Raw genomic sequence first — 18309 nt, forward strand, 5'->3', positions numbered from 1 at the left:
GTTATCCTCGATCGGGAAGACAGATCCCTCAACCAGAAATGGAAGGCAATTGGAAGAGAAAGAGAGAGTACTTTTTGCACCTCTCGACTGGACTTTGATAGGGAAGAGGGAACCGGTCGACCGGTACCCTGGCCGGTTGAGCCGGTTTGGATAATGCCTTGACCGGTTCACCATTTTTTACCCGAAAACCTATCTTTTTTTTTTTTTTTTGTCTTTTTGCTTCTAACACTTAGATAAGGTCTTTAGGTAAAATTATATACCAATTTTGAAATGTTTTTCTTAAGGCTCATTTGATAGATCTCAGGTTTGGATGGAAATGTAACTTTAAAGCATAAATCGAGCTTTTCAAAGATGCATGGAATGATATGTAAATCCTAAGTGCACCCATGCATACATCTTACATATGTTTCTTATGATTAAATGTCTTCCAAAAGTTTTGATATTGCATCCATTAGGTTATTTGATAAATTTTCAAATTAACACTTGAAATTCTTTATAATTCAAACCAATTAGTAACTTAATCATGGTTTGTTATCATCAAAACCTGATTAGGAGAACTCTTGGGCTAATAGTAATCTTCTTAGTTTCAAGGATATCCGTCGAAATGGATATCACATTGAAACTATGGTAGTAATGAATACCTTCTCATTACTTCGGTTATTTATAGAAAAAAAAAACATATCTTGGAAAAACTTCATTTTTATTCATGTGGGTTATATCAAACAATCATCAGACCCATTGAGTCATATGATGTTATGAATTAGAAGTTCTATGATTAAAAAACTTTTATGATTTGGCATGAATGCCTTGGTCATCCGAGATTATTTATGATCCAACATATCGTCAACAATTCTTTTAGGCATCCCTTGAAGAACTAGAAAATTCTAATGGTAATGATTACAATTGTATTGCTTTCTTACAAGACAAATTAATTATTAAACTATCATTTACCAAGGTTGAATCTGAATCACCTACATTTCTAGAACACATTCAAGGAGATATTTGTGGGCCTATTCATCCACCTAGTAGACTTTTTTGTTATTTTATGGTTTTAATTGATGCATCAACTTCTTGGTCCCATGTTTGTCCTATTTCAATTAGGAATGTTGTCTTCGCCAAGTTACTTGCTCAAATAATTTGACTTAAGACTCAATTCCCTAATCACCCTATTAAGATAATTCATCTTGATAATGTTGATGAATTCTCTTCTCATACATTTCTTGATTATTGTACATCGGTTAGTATTAATGTTAAGAATCCTATTGTTTATACTCATACTCAGAACAAATTACCTGAATCTCTTATTAAGCGTTTGCAACTGATTGTAAAACCATTACTCTTGAGAACAAAATTGTCTTTGTCTACTTGGAGGTATGCTATTCTCCATGTTGCTACTTTGATTTGGATTCTTCCTACATCTAATCATGAATTCTCACATTTACAACTTGCTTTAAGCTCACAACCAAATGTTTCACATTTACTTATTTTTGGTTGTGCTATCTATGTTCTCATAGCTCCACCTCAACGTTCTAAGTTAGGTCATCAACATCGACTTGGTATATATGTTGATTTGAATTCTCCTTTCATTATTCATTATCTTTAACCTTTAACAACTGATGTTTTTATTGCCCGTTTTATAGATTGTTATTTTGATGAAAATGTTTTCCCATTATTAAAGGAAAGCAAGTCAATTCCAAAAGAATAGTGAGAAATTACTTGGAATGCATCTAGTATGTCTCATCTTAATTCTCATAAAAATCAATGTGAACTAGAAGTTCAAAAGGTCATTCATTTGTAAAATCTCGAAAACCAATTACCAGATACATTGGTTGATACAAAGAAAATGACGAAGTCACATATCCTGGCTACAAATACTCCAGCATGGATTGATGTCCCTATAAAACAGTTAACAGATAGATCTAAGATACACCTGAAATATGGTAGACTTATCAACTCAAGGGATGTAACTCCCCGAAAAAGGAAAACACAAGGAAAACTTAGCACTCTAGAAAATGTCACTTAATTACTTATTAGTCTACAATTGATAAATCTATAGCCCCCAAAGAGACACAAATAAAATAGAAAGCCCCTGAAGAGGCACATATTATATAAAAAACCTTTGAAGAGGCACATATTGAATAAGAAACCCTTGAAGATGTACGAATTGAACAAGTAACTCCTAAAGAGGCATATGTACATAAAAATTGTGAGATCTCAGTAAGTTATATACACATAGGAAAAAAATGGGATCAAAATAGTATTGTTATTAATATTATTTTTGCTTTCCAAGTGGCCTTTGACATCATAAGAAATAATGAAGATCTTGAACCATGAAATATGAAAGAATGCCAACATAGAATTGATTGGCCAAAATGAAAAGAAGCTACACAAGCAGAGTTATACTCATTAACAAAACAAGAAGTTTTTACACCTGTAGGCCAAATGCTTGAAAACATAAAGCCTATTGGATATAAATAGGTCTTTATGAAAAAACAAAATAAGAATGATGAAATCATAATATAGAAAGCACGACTTGTTGCTCAAGGTTTCTTGCAAAGACCTGGTATAGACTAAGAAGAAACTTATTCCCTTATAATGGACGCAATCACATTTCAATACTTAATAAGTTTAACAATCTCTAAAGAACTAGATATGCATCTTATGGATGTTGCTACAACTTACTTGTATGGTTCTATAGATACTAACATATATATGAAAATCCATGAAGGATTCAAATTGCTATAAACAACTAATTCAAAACCTTGAAACATGTACTCAATCAAACTACAAAGATGTCTATATTGATTAAAGCAATTCAGACGCGTGTGGTGTAATCGTTTGAGTGAGTATTTGTTAAAAGAAGGATATGTGAATAATCCAATTTGCCCATGTGTTGTTATCAAGAAATCAGAAACTAGGCTTACAACAATTGCAATATATGTGGATGATTTGAACCTTATAAGGACTCCTGAATGGCTCAAAAAACAACCAATTATTTAAAGAAGGAATTTCAAATGAAAGATTTGGGGAAAACAAGATATTGTCTCGGCCTAGAGATTGAGCATTGTTTAAATGACATATTAATCCATCAATCGACACATATAAAGAAAGTATTAAATCGATTTTACATGGATAAATCACATCTTCTCAATTCTCCCATGGTTATTCATTCACTTGAAGTGAACAAAGACCCGTTCATCATCCTAAAAAAGAAAATGAATAATTGTTTAGTCCATAAGTACCATATCTCAGTGCAATCGATGCATTAATGTATCTTGTAAACTGTACTATATTTGACATAACATTTTTTGTCAACTTGCTAGCAAGATACAGTTCTGCTCAACTAGAAGACATTAGAATTGGGTTAAACATATATTGTGATACCTTAGTACAATAAGTAACATAAGCTTATATTATTCAAAAGAATCAAAATCGCAATTAATTAGGTATGCAAACGCAAAATATCTTTTAGATTTTCATAAAGCTTGATCTCAAACGAGGTATGTCTTTATTTATAATGATACGTCAATATCTTAAAGATCAATCTAGCAAACAATGGTAGTCATCTCTTCAAATCATTTAGAAATTCTTGTAATTCATGAAGCAGGTTATGAATGTGTGTGGCTAAGGTCAATGATTTAACATATTCAAGAAACATATAGACTACATTCCATCAAAGACAATGCAACCAAGTTACATGAAAATAATGATGCTTATATTGTACAAATTAAATGAGGATTCATAAAAGATAACAAAACTAAGCATATTTCCCCTAAATTTTTCTATACTCACAAGTTCTAAGAGAAAGACGAAATTGATGTTCAACAAATTCGGTCATGAAATAATCTAGCAAATCTATTCATACAAATGTTACCTTCAACTACATTGAAAACGTTAAGGTATGACATTGGAATGCGAAGATTGAGAGATCTACTGATTGTAGTGTTGTGAGGAAAGAATACTAATATGGATATATTGCATTCTTTTTTTTCTTCGTCCAAGTTTTGTCCTAATGTTTTTTGGTAAGGTTTTTAATGAAGCAGTTATCATATCTTTATGTTTATTACCATAAAGATTTCTACTATGATAAATTTAATTCTAATTTTTCAACTCCTATAAATAGGAGAGGTGGATGAAAATGACATATCAAAGTTTTTGCATAACTCCATTTCTTCTCTTCTTTCTCTATTTCTTTTCTTCATTATCCTTTCTATTTCTAACATTAACTTGTTTTTTATGTTTTAAAAATAAATTTTATATGTAATATTTTATTTTTAATCATTCTTTGTATTCACATAATTATTTTTAATACAATTATTATAAAACAAGTTAAAACAATTAAAAATAATTAAAAGATGTTTTTTTTTAAAAAAAAAACCATTTTTTGTTTTTAAAAATAAAAACACTACTTTCTGATTTTCAAAATGTGTTCTTCTAAAGAATAGAAAATTATTTTTAAAAATAGTTATCAAATAAAATTTTAATAAATATTTTTATTTTTATTTTATTTTTGTATTTTAAATTGAGAAACTATTTTATATTCTAAAAGGGCAAAAGTTGAGCACAACAAGCCAATTTTTTCCCTACAACGTGAACATATTTTAAGTAATTATTATCAATTTTCTTATATATTTTAAATAAATTTAATATAAAAACAAGCAAATAATTTATAAAATCGATGTAATGTTCATACTTACCCATTTTTCTTTCTTTTTCTAAATCTATCTCATTACGTGGCAAAATTTTGTATTTTAAAAAAAAATTAAATTTATGTGTTAAAAAAAAAAAAGAAAAAAAAATTAATTAGATTAAATTATTTTTTTACTTAATCATACATGATTACGGTCGCACTCACATCTATCCTTAATCCGTGTCGTATGAGGGTTGGATGGTCTCATTGCCATGTCAATGAAAGGGGTAAAAAATGAGGTCATCCGGGGAAAGCAATCTTGATTGATTGAGCCAAGTATCGTTGCTCGCGTCCGCTTTGTGACTTATGAGTAGGACTTGATCATGACAGGATCCAGGCCCCCGTTATTTCTTGAAAATTTACGTGCACTAGAAGACGAAAAGTTTGGCATTAATGGGCGTTAAGTAAGCTCCAAGCATGCTAAAAATAGTTACACAATGGCCCTGCCTAAAGCTCTGATAGAAGCCTAGAAAAGGAGCTTAGGCTTGGAGAAGACTAAAATAATCCGTAGTGGCTCCACAAACCCCAACACGTTGCCCGCCTAAAACCCACTTATATTATTTAAAACCGCCCACTCATTGTGTTTGATTAAATCACCACCCAAGACATCTTCCATGTTACCTTTCATTCTTGCATTTTACAAATTATTTTATTTTATTTTATTTTATTTTACACAATTATTATTTTATATTTAACAACTTTCATAATACCGAATTTTTATGAAAATAATGAGGAGTTGTTGGTAAAATTTAATACTTATCATTTAATGATTTAAATTGGTTTTAAGTTAAATTATATTTAAGTTATTGATTTAAAATTTATTATTGAATTCTTACCATAAGTATTAAAATTGTTTAATAAATTAATATAAAATTTATTTTAAAATTATTAAATTGACATGTTTATCCTCATAAATTATAAATATGACAGATAATATCAAGTAATAGTGGAGATTCTAGAGGGAATTAGGACAAATATGGGTAAAAAAATAAAATGAAATGTAAACTTAAAAATAAATTAATTTACTTAAAGTTATTTTTTAATTTAAGTTATACTGTTAAGTTATTTTATGTTATTAAATTGTCAAACAGGAACTTAAAGAGTATTTGGTAAAACTTAACATTTATTATTTAATGATTTAAGTTAACTTTAAATTTAATTATGCTTAAGTTGTTGAATAAAAAATTATTATTTAATTCTTATTTTAAGTATTAAGGTTGTTTGATAATATTAATTTTAAATAATTAAATTAATATATTATTTTCGTAAATTATAATTAATGGAAGTTGTGAAATAGTGAAAAAAAATTGTGAATGTAATTATGATAAATTGTGGTAAAAAATAAAATAAAAATATAAATTTAAGAATAAATTTTTATTTTTTTTTCCTAAAGTTGTTTTTAATTTTAAGTCAATTTATTAAAAATATTTAATTTATTGTTTTTTTTTAAATTTTAGAAAATAGAGTTAGCTGTCAAAGGTATTGATTTTCAACGGGTGAATTGAGTAGAAAAAATTATTCTTTAGACTAAACGAGCTAACTCAATCCACCATCAACCCTTCAGAGCTTTGACTTTTCGATAAACACCAGCGATCTTTATATAATCGGAGAGGAAAACGCCAAAACAAAGCGGGACCCGCACCATGTGATGTTGCCACGTGTATAAGATTTAGGTAGGTGTACATATGCAATAATTACCTTCTTTTATTCATTGGATAAGCTTATATCTTGTCATTTATTTCAGACCAGTCAACTCATCAGCCACGAATATCATGGGCAATTTTGTCATTTCGAGACGAAAGAAGAGAGAGAATATGCCTACTTAGCCTCTACGCTTGCTTCACGTTCACTGTGATTTTAAATGATGAAGGCCTTCATCCATCCCTTGGATACTGCTTTCGGCGAGGGTTTGCCAGCGGTTAGATATTAGCTGTCGCTAGTTGAAAATGACGGACGGGTGGTGTTTCAGCCGAAATGCGACAAAACCCTAAAAATAGAAGTAATATATTCACCGCCGAAAGAGACCGATAATTCCCTCGTCTCTTCAAAGAGTCAGCAACGGAAAACCAAAGGAAAAAAAAAAATAAAAAAAATAATAATAGTAATAAAAAGGAAAATGAAAGTGAAAAAATTATACAAAATCTGAGGTTCTTTCTTTGAAATTTCTGTTTGGCGAATGAGAAAGTGAGGGAAACTGGAAGGCTTGTTCCGAGGATTTCACTTTACCATTTCCCTTTTATCTGTTCCGTAAAGCTTCGTGATTGGCGTGGAAAAGCGGGGACGGAATCTGGTGGAGTCAGGTTGAGAATCGATGGATTTGCAGGTTGGTGATGATGGCGTGATCTTGTCGTTCAATCGTAGTCGATGACTCAGAACTGTTTTACGATTATAAGCAGCTTGATTTGATGCGTAGGTGAGGTTCTTGAGGCATCTGGATTGGTGACTGAGTAGTTCTGGATCCAGAACAGACACCTTTAAAGGAGATGGATTGCGATGAGTTTCGATCGATCTTGGAGAGTTCGGGTGTGGATGTGTGGACATTGATAGAAACAGCAGTGTCTGTAGCGTCTGTGGATTACAGCGAAGAATTCAAGGGCCGAAGAGATAGCATCGTCGAACGGCTTTATACGCCTGTGGTTTCGCGATGCCTGAACTGCGATCGCGATCGTATTCATAAGCCAAATGGTGATCGGTCTGTGAAGGAAAAGATGGATCAGTTGCAAGACGAGTCCTGGATTGAGACGCCAGAGTCAGTGGAGACGGATAGAGATGGATCAATCGATGAAGAGCAGTCTAAGATTCTTGCGATCAAGGAGCGCCTTGAAGATCCTGATCAGGTTTTTTTTTCCATCTCAATTGTCTTTTAACTTTTGTATAGTTAATGCTCTGTTTGGTTGGTGAGAAAGTGTGGGAAAAGCAACGTAAATCGGAATACGGTTTCTCGTTAACCTGGCGTACCTTAACTGTTTCTAATTTGTAATTTCTTCAGTTAGAGGATTCTCTGGTTGATTTGCTTCAGAGTCTCGCAGACATGGATATCACATTTAAAGCTCTTAAGGTAGTGACTCAAACAGCTTTCTTTATCTCTCTCCGTGTTTCTCGCTGATCCTTCTTTTTCTTCTGTATTTTCTCAGGAAACTGACATCGGACGGCACGTGAACCGATTACGGAAGCATCCATCCAATGAAGTTCGAAGGCTGGTTAAGCAACTCGTCAGGTTTGAGGAAAGAAAAACTTTGTAGTCTGTTTGGTTGCCGAGAAAGTAAAGGAAAAGAAAGGCCTCCTATTGTCTTTTTCCTGTTCTACCATTTTTCTTCTCAACCAATTAAGCATCAAATTCAATTTTAAATGGCAAGCAATCGTGTGTGAAATCAAAGGGTGAAAGAATTTTTGTTTCTCAGGAAGTGGAAAGATCTGGTTGACGAATGGGTGAAACTGAGTACACCTGGGGAAACTACAGCTTCTGCAATTGTTGGTAACAATCAGAATTCTCAGTTCGTTGCTTTTCATAAGATTCTTTGGATGAATTACAGAAAGTTGGATAAAGATCACTTGTCAAAAGTTTAACGAAAAGGTTACTAATGGCTGCAGCTGATGGAGACTCTCCTCAACAGAACCACCTGAAAAGCACCTCCAATGTTCATCACCAGGTAAGAAAAATCTCTCCTATTTATATAAGCATTATTTGACATTGGTATTCATATTATTTTTATGCTTTTCAGGTACCTGATTTTGCATATTCTCCAAATCCACACAGTAAGTGATTGAATCAGATTCAAAGTTTAACTTGATCATTAGTTCTGTTTATTAATATATTCTTTTTCTATTTACATTCTGGTTTGGCTTCTGGGTAAATTGAGTAAAAGAAATTAAAGATATTCTGAACTGAAGCTGGCCAAATAATTGTATATTAGCATTGCTTTCTTTGCAACGAGCACAGCATTAACATTGTTTGAATTTGTTGCAGATGGAAGCTCTGGTTCTGACAAGAACAATGTGGAACTTGAACCGAAAAGGAAGGCAGTTCCCCGAAGAGAAACTCCAAATAAGCCAAACCAAACGCCTCCCATTCCTACTTCTGTTGCTCTAAATGTATACTACCTAATCAAAAACTTCAAAATTTGCTTGGTTTTTCTGCTTTTATGAGCTTATTTGGTTCTTTATGATTTGCAGAAACAGAGGGAGCAGAAAGACAGCCTCGTAGATGAAGAAAAATTGGCTTCGGCTAGAAGGCGGCTTCATGAGAATTATCAGGAAGCTCAAAATGGTCTATATTGATCAATTTTATTTAAACGTTGTTATATATATTGTGCGATTTTAGTCCAGTTCTCGTGACGAAGTTATATACTTATATTAATGTTTTTCTGCAGCAAAAAAACAGAGAACAATTCAAGTGATGGATATTCATGACATTCCCAAACCCAAGAATACATTCTTTGCCAAGAACAGGGGAGGTGTTCAGGCAAAACATTGGTGATTACAAAGCACAAATTAATACCGGCAATACCGGCTGTAAACGTTAAACCACTCCTTTATTGAACTTTATCTGTATCTGTTTGGATCCATCCCATAATCCCTTGTCTCCTCCATGTTTATTGGGCCACTACAGTGATAACAACTTTATTTGGATTCACAAGATAATGCTTCCTTTCAAGAAAATTTATTTGTTAGAACAAAAATCCTTTTCTTTCTCCATATGATTTTTCTTGAAAAAAAAAAAGTGAATGTGCTTGAATTGAACCCATTATCTTGTTGGTCAAAATAACTTGAGGATGATAACGTGGCCAATTAAAATTAAAGTTAAGAAAAGCGTGAAAATTGAGGAGACAGTGAATTCTTCCTGTATCTGTTTGTTTACCCGACAGATTCAGTGAAGCCTCTGATATAATATGATTTGCTGTAGAATTAAGAATATTTGTTCACTTTGTCTCTTTGATGAAGAAGATGAAAGAATCTGTAAGAGTCTGCAGGAACACCCTCACCTAACTGTTCCTGCTTCTGTTGATTGATTTTACAGGCTGTAAAAATTAGGAGTTGAAACCGCTAAGGGTCAAAACGGCTCCAACTGGCGGCTGAGCTTTGGGGCGAAGTGGTGGAATTGTAGGAAGCAGGAGTTGTGACCGTGATACATGTGACTTTTATGGGTTTGTAATATTATTTTGTTTCAGGAAGAGGGTGTTGTTGGGTACTGGCATGAGCAGTGACGACTGACGTGATAAAACAAAAAACGAAAATACTGTGAAGGAGAATCCATATGATTGCATCAGACGGATTCACTGTAGTACTGCATGCCAAACAATTGCATGTGGGTTACACAGGGGTGACTCCACGATTGCCAGCTGCAAATGTATATTGTAGCAAACTTGATAAAACCTATTGGATTTGGTCCCGATTAGAAGGCACCATCGTGTCAACACAGCTGTGGCTTTTGATTTTTCACGCTCTAGGGTAGGGAAGGGTAGTAGTGATGGTCAAATCATGTTTAGATTCCATTAGCTACGATCAGTTGAGGGCCCACGGATCTCACACGTATGGTGCAGTGGTGGTTGGGTGTGATATGAACTGGGCTAATACTCATTTGCATTTCAAATGTGTGCACCATGGTCCGTGCCGGTGGAATGGGCACCATTTGTCAAGTGGGCGTGTCAGTTTTGGAACGAGTCGTGGTGTGGTACAACTGGAACCATAAATACAACAATTGATGTTGAAAAAAGTTGGTGGGATCAGCCGACATTCAATACTCACCGGTTTGCCCGAAGTCTTCGTTTTGGTGTCAAATTCCCTTCCCCCCCTCCCCCCAACGCGCTCAACCCTGTCCAGTCTTCCGGACCATCAGTTTGCTACAGTACGTACTTGTGTGCATAAAATAATATAAACACTAATATTACACAAAAAAAAAAAAAAAAAAAAACACTGAAAACCCTTTTTTTTCCGAGTAGATTTTCATCTCAAGATAATCATTTATAATAGATGTAACCGTGGTAGGGTCAGCTAGTTATGTTATAAGGAATAATTTTTAGGATAAACTTGCATTTTGATATAAATTTTTGTTTGATTATTGATGATTTCCTGGAGCTTCGTCTCGAGACTAATATCACTACTTAGTAATAATACGCAACTTAGTAATTACTCGCAAAAACTGGAGAACACATAAAAAAGGGTCCTTTTATTTGATTGATTACTTGTCGCCAATCCCATCTTTTATTTGCTCTTATCTAAAATCAAGTGTCATTTTCTGTCGCCAATAAATTTTACAATTTATCAATCTAGAAAAATTCCTTCACTATTCGGCAGTGCAGTGATATCAAGAAATTTTTTCACACAAACTGTCCAAATTCCAAAGGTTGAAGGGATAATTTAGAGTGATTAAAAAAAAAATGTCTAAAGTGGTCATTTTGAGTTTATTATTTAATTTTTATTTTAAGTAAAGGCTGTTTATATTAATTTAAAATATTGAATTGATATATTTATTTATTTAAAAATTAATTTTAATATTCAAATTATAATAATACGTTATTTATCAACATATTTAATAAAATTGGTATTAATTAAATCATTGACACCCTGGATGTAAATAAAAAAGGACCGGGCGGTCTTTTAAAAACCAAAACTTGAAAACATATTTTAAATAATTTGAAATCACAAACCCATTGATCGTGTAAAACAAAAATTATGCGTTGGGGACACAACTCATACAACACAGCAACAAGCAACATCATCTTTTGTCAAGTCGTTTATTGGCAAATAGAAAATTTCGATGGAAGATGTTCATTCAGCCGCCCGCGCTATTAGCTGTTGGTGGGGTACATCAATCCCTCAAATTCAACACCCATCTACCAGTGGAACAAAGCCCCCGAACTCTAGGAAAATTTAAAAATCCAAAGAAAGAAGATGATGAGGAGAAAAACCTTAGTGTAGAAAATGATGTCTTGGGGGGTGAATTTATTGAAAAAGGTAAAGTTAGAATCATTTTGTAGGATAATAAATACTAAGGCCGGGGAGCCTGTTCAACCGGCTACCGGCTGAAAGTATTCCATTTATAGAAAGTTCCAGAAAAAGGCCTCCCAGGGAGTTTTCCCTCATTATTCAAAAACACCTTGCTCAGTCTCACGCGCTCGCTCCTCCTCGTCGTTTCAGATCAAAACTCCTCTGGCTTCCTCATCACATGATTTCAAACTCGTCCAAAATTCAAAACCAGAGTTCGTACATTAACCTAATCTGAACCCCTAATTCTGAGCATCCGAAAGAAGCTGTGGTTTGGGGTCCCTGGAAATGGTGTCGCCGAAGGTGATGGCGTCTTCGTCTTCTCGCAATTCGGATCTAAGACGTCGTTCCTCGTCGAAGTCCGTGGCTTCCGACCAGGGGAAGTCGGGACTCGGTGCGATGACGGTGGACGGCCTCCTCCGCAACGTCTACAGCGCCGCTCCCGCCTCAGAGAGCACGCTCGTTGACGCGGAGATCACGTTGGTGGACTCCGGGACGGGAGCGATGGCGGAGCTGGAGGGGGCGCCGGCGTCGAAGACAGTGGATGATGTGTGGAGGGAGATGGTGGCGGGAGGGGATGGTAGGAGGGAGTGTAAGGAGGAAGTTGAGGACGAGATGATGACTTTGGAGGATTTTCTGGCGAAGGCAGAGGCGGTGGAGGAAGAAGGGGAGGATCGGGACGTGAAGGTTCCCCTGGTGACGCAGCGGCTGAGCGGAGGGATTTTTGCTTTTGATCCCGTGCCACCGAGTCCCATCACGCCGGCGCAGGTGGAGGGTTCGGTGATAGGGTTTGGGAATGGAATGGAGATTGTTGGGGGAAGAGGCAAGAGGAGGGCGCCTGTCTTGGAGCCCTTGGATAAGGCGGCTCAGCAGAAGCAGCGCCGGATGATCAAGAACAGAGAGTCTGCGGCCAGGTCGAGGGAGCGGAAGCAGGTGGAATGTTCTCTCTAGACACTAGTATTTTAAAAAGAAAAATTCTGTTCTCTTTTTCCATGTTTGTTTGTTGAGAAAATAGAGAAACCAAGAAAGAAATTGAAGATAAGAAAAAAATTTCTTTCTGTTGCCTAGATTTCCCAAAATTGAACATTCCTCGAGTATTTGATTTCTTCTGAGCACTTTGATTCCCATGTTTTCGGGTATTTTCGAGTGTAGGCATACCAAGTTGAATTAGAATCATCAGCAGTAAGACTGGAGGAGGAGAATGAGCAGCTATTGAAAGAGAAGGTACATTATTTAGTTTAATCTTCAAAGTTAAGTCTCTTATTATTTGACAATGACAGACCGTAATTGTTTTCTTGATAATGTAGTATGGTCTTTGTTGCTAAATATTTGGATTTGAGTTGATGATTATGTCCTTTATGGCGCTTTTTCAGATTGGAATGGATGATCATGTATGTTATGGTACTTATTTACAATATAAAATATTGTTTATTTGAGTTTAATATTTGGATACTTGTGAAGCAATGAAGTTACTGTGTTTAATTTGTCCTTCAGAGTTATCCAATATTTTTGTTATTCGAAAATTAAGACTCAAAGCATGATAGCAGGTAGAAACAAGAAACAGAAGCAAAGAAAAAACACAAGCACCTTAAACCATTGTACAACCCAAGCTGTTGAAGAACTCCATAAAAGAGGGGCTTCTTAACAAAACCCTACCGTTTGTTCAAATGTGTGGATATCTCAGCACATTCTTCTCATGTTTACTTTATGAGGATTCCCCTAAAATCCTCATGTTCCAAACCCAAGATGGTATGCCAGGGGTTCTCAACAAAGACCTAGATGGTGGGGAGGGTCCCCACCCTACATCCCAGTACCTCAATTAGTTCCTCCACATTGGCACCCTTTAATGGGATCAACTTTCTTTTTTCGAGAGTGATCTTTAAACCTGATATTGCGGCAAACATCATAAATTCCAGTTCAGATGCTCTATATGCTCCTCCATTGCATCACATAGAATAAGAGTTCATTAACAAATAACATAAGGGACACCTCCAAACCCACACCTCCCCCTAGTAGAGAACCCTGCTATGAACCTCCCTTCCTTAGCTTTTATTTAGGATGTGAGAGATTGTTGTCATGACCATAAGAAAGATATGGGGACAGAGGATCACCATGTCTCAAGTCTCTACTACATATGTACTTTGGGGTGCACTTTTGGTTTTTCTTTTTATAATATTCTCTTGCTTTACCCATCAAAAAAATGTCTCAAGTCTTTAGAACTTTAGAAAAAACTTGTGGGAGTCTCATTTGCTAAAATGGAGAATTGCATTGTAGAGATGCATCACTTAATCCATCTAATCCACTTGGAGCCTTCCAAGAGACCACCACTGTTGCTTTTTAGCCTTGATTCAATGTCTTCATTAGCTATGAAAATTGCATCCAGAATTTGTTTGCCTTCCACAAACACATGTTAGAATATGAAACCACTTTTCCCACCACATTTTTTTTTAATTAAAATTTATGGTATTGATTAGACCTTGTTAGGTAACAAACAATATGATGCAAACTCTTTAGAGTATCATCTTATGACTCTGCCAGATTTCAAAACCTGTATCCACAACAATGTTGCAAATCCATTTTGCATTTTTTATTAAAGTTAAGCCAATATGTCTTTTAGACCTTTTCCCATAGATATTTGTCACACAACATAAATGTAGAATATTTAATACCTTACAATGTGTATATTATAAATGTCTATGGATGCAGTAAATAAAAATTACAAAATTAGTTCCAAAAGTTAGATGATCATACATCATTAAAAGTTCTTGTTTGTTTGTGAGTTTTGATTTAATTGCTTGTCCTTAGACTACTACTTTTTTAATTAAATAAGTAGTTTGTCATTCCAAATCATTACTTTGAATGGGAATAGCACAACAATAATTAACTTATAATATTTGCTCTAAAAAATTTACCTATAAAAAAAACAGAAGAAAAACAATAATTAATTTATGATATCTATTTGCCAGGGGCTAATATATCTGTTTCTGGATGATAATTCTATACTACTATATACAATGAGTGTTTTCCATAATTATTGTAGGAAACAAAAAAATAAAAGACACATGAAGGATTAAAAGGTGATTTTTAAAGAAACAGAGCAGAGCTGCAAGATTGTTTCAATCCCACCTATGCCTCTCATATCAAGTTTCATCTCTCTTTCTATTTTCAGAAAATCAAAATTGTCTGGTTCTCTCTTTAGGAGCATAAATAAATTTTAATTTTAATACACAAGGTCCACATCTTGGACACTTTTTGTTTCAGATGCTTCTTGTAGTACAAGTACACCAAGTGTTAAAGAATATATGGAAATGAGATAGCACCTGTCAGTGCTCACATCTTTATATTGCGATATTATTATGTTAATCACAGGTCAGGTTTTGAAAATGTGGAGATAGGAATCAAATATTGATATCAATTAGGTAAAATGGTAGAGTTATGGGTTTTGAGTTATATTTTCATCTCATGTTCTCTGTATGATTTTCATGTTTTGAATGAGTTATGGGAGAATTATTAATCTAATTTTATTGTTATCCCCACTTGCAATGTCATCAATGGCAAGAGACAAAATAGTTTATGGAGTGTAATTTTTATATTAGGAATATTCTAATTCTCTTTTGTTGCATTGCAATTTTTGTATTTTTCTTCTTTCTTCACCTCTGTAGTTCTTTGAACTAACGAAAGGTTTTAATTTACAGGCTGAGCGTTCAAAAGAAAGGTTAAAGCAGGTATGGATTCTAACATGATGTTTTTTTCTCTCTTCCTTTTTTTTTTTTTAAATATTTTTCAATATCAGTCTTTATATTTTGGTGGGGGTAGAACCACTGAGAAATTTGGTTTAATGCATTTTCTGTCTTGTTGAAGCCTATTTTCTTGTTTAAGGACATAAGCTGGCTTATGAATGTATAAAATCTTCTAAGCACATCAACTCTCAAGTTGTTGCAAGAGTTTTATCTTTTGGAAGAACTGGCACCAACTGAAGAACACACAGTTTACTAGAAATCATTGTTTATGTTATTATAGCATTAGAAGGTGTTTGGATCATTTCTCAAATATCGTTTTTCATGAAATTTTGGGTTACATCAACTTTCAACTTGTTGCAAGAGTTTTATCTTTTGGAAGAACTAGCACCAACTGAAGAACACACAGTTCACTAGAAATCATTGTTTATGTTATTATAGCATTAGAAGGCATTTGGATCATTTCACAAATATTGTTTTTCATGAAATTTTGGGTTTTGTACCCTTCTTTTTTGTAGAAAATGTGATTCTGACTTGCTTATATTGCCACCCTGTTGTGATGTTCCATGCACATGTATGCAGACCACCTTATTGTAATTAGAAAGCTACATCATGATCTCTTTAAAAGGCCATCTTTTGTGTAGTGTGCAAAACCTTGGTGGGTTTTGATAGCTTCATGCTTGTGTTTTGCCAACAAATTTGAAGACTGTCAAAGAGGATAGGATGTCTCAGTGTTCTTGAGGAAATTTCAGGAAGTTTATATGGTGTGTTTTAGGTCCAGTTCCAAAAGAAAGGTGGGGCAGAAAATATTAAAGAAATTAGTCTCTTTAGGATTTTAGACCCATAAGTTAGGTGGGTGTTTATACAAGCTATTTGGTCAAGATTCTTGCAAATATGCCAAGAATGTTGGTGGGGAAAGTTGTTTTTGAGTTCCAAAGCGAGTTTGTAGAGGATTGGCAGAACCATCTTATATACTGTGATGGTTATAAGTATCCTGTTGAACCAGTTGGTTCTTTGATGGCTGGACCCTCTAAAATCAGAGTATTGAGGTCTACTTATAATATTAGTTCTCATCTTTGTTATTTTATTAACTATTGATGTCTACAGTTCTTCCTGGGAAGATGCTAATTAGGGTATAATTGCAGAAGTTAGTACTTCTTAGAGTTGAGAGCTCCTGCTTCCATTTTTATGTGCGCTAAACGTTTTTTAATGGAAGATATGAAGATGGAAAACATGTTTTCACTCTCATATTTCCCTTTTTAACGACTCTTAGGTTTTTTTTTGGTTTATTTTCCTTGTTTTTTGTTTGTTATTTTTGTTATTATTGTTATTTTTTCTATTGCATGGATTAGAACCTGAAACCTCCCCATCCCTCCAACCACTTGCCAGTTTAGTCAGATCTGAGGGGTATTTAGTGACTCATAATTTCTTCTTGAGAGCTTATTTTATATTTTTATCAGGGCCTTTCCACTGGCTTCTTACCAGTTGGAGGATTCAAGTTCTGATGGATATTCACAGAGTTGTTCATATCTCTCGAGAGCCAAGATTTGAAAGTGGGTTGCTTGGCTCTGGTTCATTGGAACCTGAATTGCTTGCTCTAGTAGTTTGTCATGGTTCAGTTGTTTTTTTTCCTTCTTCCCTTGGGGCATTTTTTTTTCCTTTAGGATTGATAAATGTCTCAAGATGCATGAAAAAAAAAAAAAAGTATGAAATGGTAAAACCTATTTTGAAGCAAATATAAGCGTGTTCTATGACCAATGGAGGAAAAAAAAAAGGAAAGAGAAAAGACACTTGAAATCACTGCGCAGAGGAAGTTCCTTGTGATTTGTAGTGGGTGCTCAAAATTACCATTAATTGCTTATGATCCTTGTTAAATACATTTTCTAAGAAATCTATGGTTCCTACTTCCTAAAATATCTGTTGTTTTGACCACAAAAACATTTTCTTTATATTGATTTTGAGAATTTGAAGCCTTCTGAAGTAAATATATAATGACTAACTAAGCTAATTTTTTGTAGCTTACTGTTGTGCATTTCTATTTATGTAGACATGATTTCAAGTATATAGCTGTGATCACATGCTTAGACTTTGATGGTCTCCTCCTTCGATATGTTCGTTTCTGTGTTGTAATGGAAAAATCATGTCTGCATGCTTAAGTTGATGGGACTTCTGATTTCCTAATAAAATGGTACCCTCCCAAAAAAATTGAATACTAAATGAGTGAGAAGTTTTGGAGGTGGCCTGATGTGCTTTGGCTTCCTGTTCTATTAAGAAAATTGTTGCATATATGTGGTTATTTGATGCCGAAAGGTGAGATTTGAACCAGTTAGTTGATTTATGACTGATGATATTTGGCATGGTTGAAAGCTGGGAGAGAAGGAGAATGGTCTTCTAAGTATTGCATTACTCAAACTAACTAGTTGGTTTTGCCTGCAGCTCATGGAAAAAATTATCCCAGTTGTGGAAAGGAGGAAACCAGCCCGCGTCCTCCGAAGAGTTCGCTCCATGGAGTGGTAGAATATTGTTTATGCATCAGGTATGAGATTAGAATACAGAACACCCTTATCTAACATAGAAAAAAATTGCAATCTTCTGTGGAGAACTATCTTCATTGGCTTAGATATCTGCACCCATTGGTTGCTATTCTGAGAGAAAACATGGTTACCCTGATACAAAGAAAAACATAGGGGATGGGAAGCCAAGTTACAAGGGAAATTCCTTATGACTGAAGATATAAAGGACTTCCATCAAAGGAGATTAAAGAGTTGTAAGACAAACCTATAGTTGTAGTTAGTAAGTGTATTAATGTGTAAAACTGACTATGGCAGCACTTTGACAGAATACATAGTGGTGACTAATGTGGCATTTATGATATTTTTTGACCTTGCTCTCTGACTT

The 18309-nt window shown here is 34.4% G+C and overlaps 2 protein-coding genes across 3 annotated transcripts; both read left to right on the forward strand.

Annotated features, from left to right (window-relative positions):
• The first annotated feature begins 6772 nt into the window (after positions 1 to 6772).
• LOC117907128 (probable mediator of RNA polymerase II transcription subunit 26c) lies at positions 6773 to 10122 on the forward strand. Of its 2 annotated transcripts, XM_034820521.1 has the most exons (11): positions 6773 to 7013; positions 7104 to 7527; positions 7680 to 7748; positions 7825 to 7907; positions 8092 to 8165; positions 8282 to 8340; positions 8413 to 8446; positions 8658 to 8782; positions 8864 to 8957; positions 9061 to 9199; positions 9708 to 10122. In XM_034820521.1, exons 2-10 carry the CDS (start codon positions 7174 to 7176, stop codon positions 9165 to 9167), a joined length of 999 nt encoding a protein of 332 aa, XP_034676412.1. In that variant the 5' UTR covers positions 6773 to 7013; positions 7104 to 7173; the 3' UTR covers positions 9168 to 9199; positions 9708 to 10122. The 2 variants fall into 2 exon arrangements, with proteins under 2 accessions (XP_034676412.1, XP_034676411.1); XM_034820520.1 differs by having other exon boundaries at positions 6773 to 7527.
• A 1524-nt stretch (positions 10123 to 11646) lies between these two features.
• LOC117906605 (G-box-binding factor 4) lies at positions 11647 to 18306 on the forward strand. The gene is made up of 4 exons (XM_034819705.1): positions 11647 to 12607; positions 12827 to 12898; positions 15370 to 15399; positions 17848 to 18306. The coding sequence occupies exons 1-4, from the start codon at positions 11963 to 11965 to the stop codon at positions 17926 to 17928; spliced, it is 828 nt and encodes a 275-aa protein (XP_034675596.1). The 5' UTR covers positions 11647 to 11962; the 3' UTR covers positions 17929 to 18306.
• Positions 18307 to 18309: the final 3 nt, after the last annotated feature.

The sequence above is a fragment of the Vitis riparia genome, chromosome 18 (assembly GCF_004353265.1).
Source record: "Vitis riparia cultivar Riparia Gloire de Montpellier isolate 1030 chromosome 18, EGFV_Vit.rip_1.0, whole genome shotgun sequence".
Taxonomy (NCBI): domain Eukaryota; kingdom Viridiplantae; phylum Streptophyta; class Magnoliopsida; order Vitales; family Vitaceae; genus Vitis; species Vitis riparia.

Excerpts from the sequence above, each read along its gene's own strand:
- LOC117907128 (XM_034820520.1), top strand. The coding sequence starts at position 7,174 with ATGGATTGCGATGAGTTTCGATCGATCTTGGAGAGTTCGGGTGTGGAT. Across the intron at positions 7,528-7,679 it reads GCCTTGAAGATCCTGATCAG|TTAGAGGATTCTCTGGTTGA; the intron begins GTTTTTTTTTCC and ends TAATTTCTTCAG. Across the intron at positions 8,447-8,657 it reads ATATTCTCCAAATCCACACA|ATGGAAGCTCTGGTTCTGAC; the intron begins GTAAGTGATTGA and ends AATTTGTTGCAG.
- LOC117906605 (XM_034819705.1), top strand. The coding sequence starts at position 11,963 with ATGGTGTCGCCGAAGGTGATGGCGTCTTCGTCTTCTCGCAATTCGGAT. Across the intron at positions 12,608-12,826 it reads GGTCGAGGGAGCGGAAGCAG|GCATACCAAGTTGAATTAGA; the intron begins GTGGAATGTTCT and ends TTTCGAGTGTAG. Across the intron at positions 15,400-17,847 it reads CAAAAGAAAGGTTAAAGCAG|CTCATGGAAAAAATTATCCC; the intron begins GTATGGATTCTA and ends TTTTGCCTGCAG.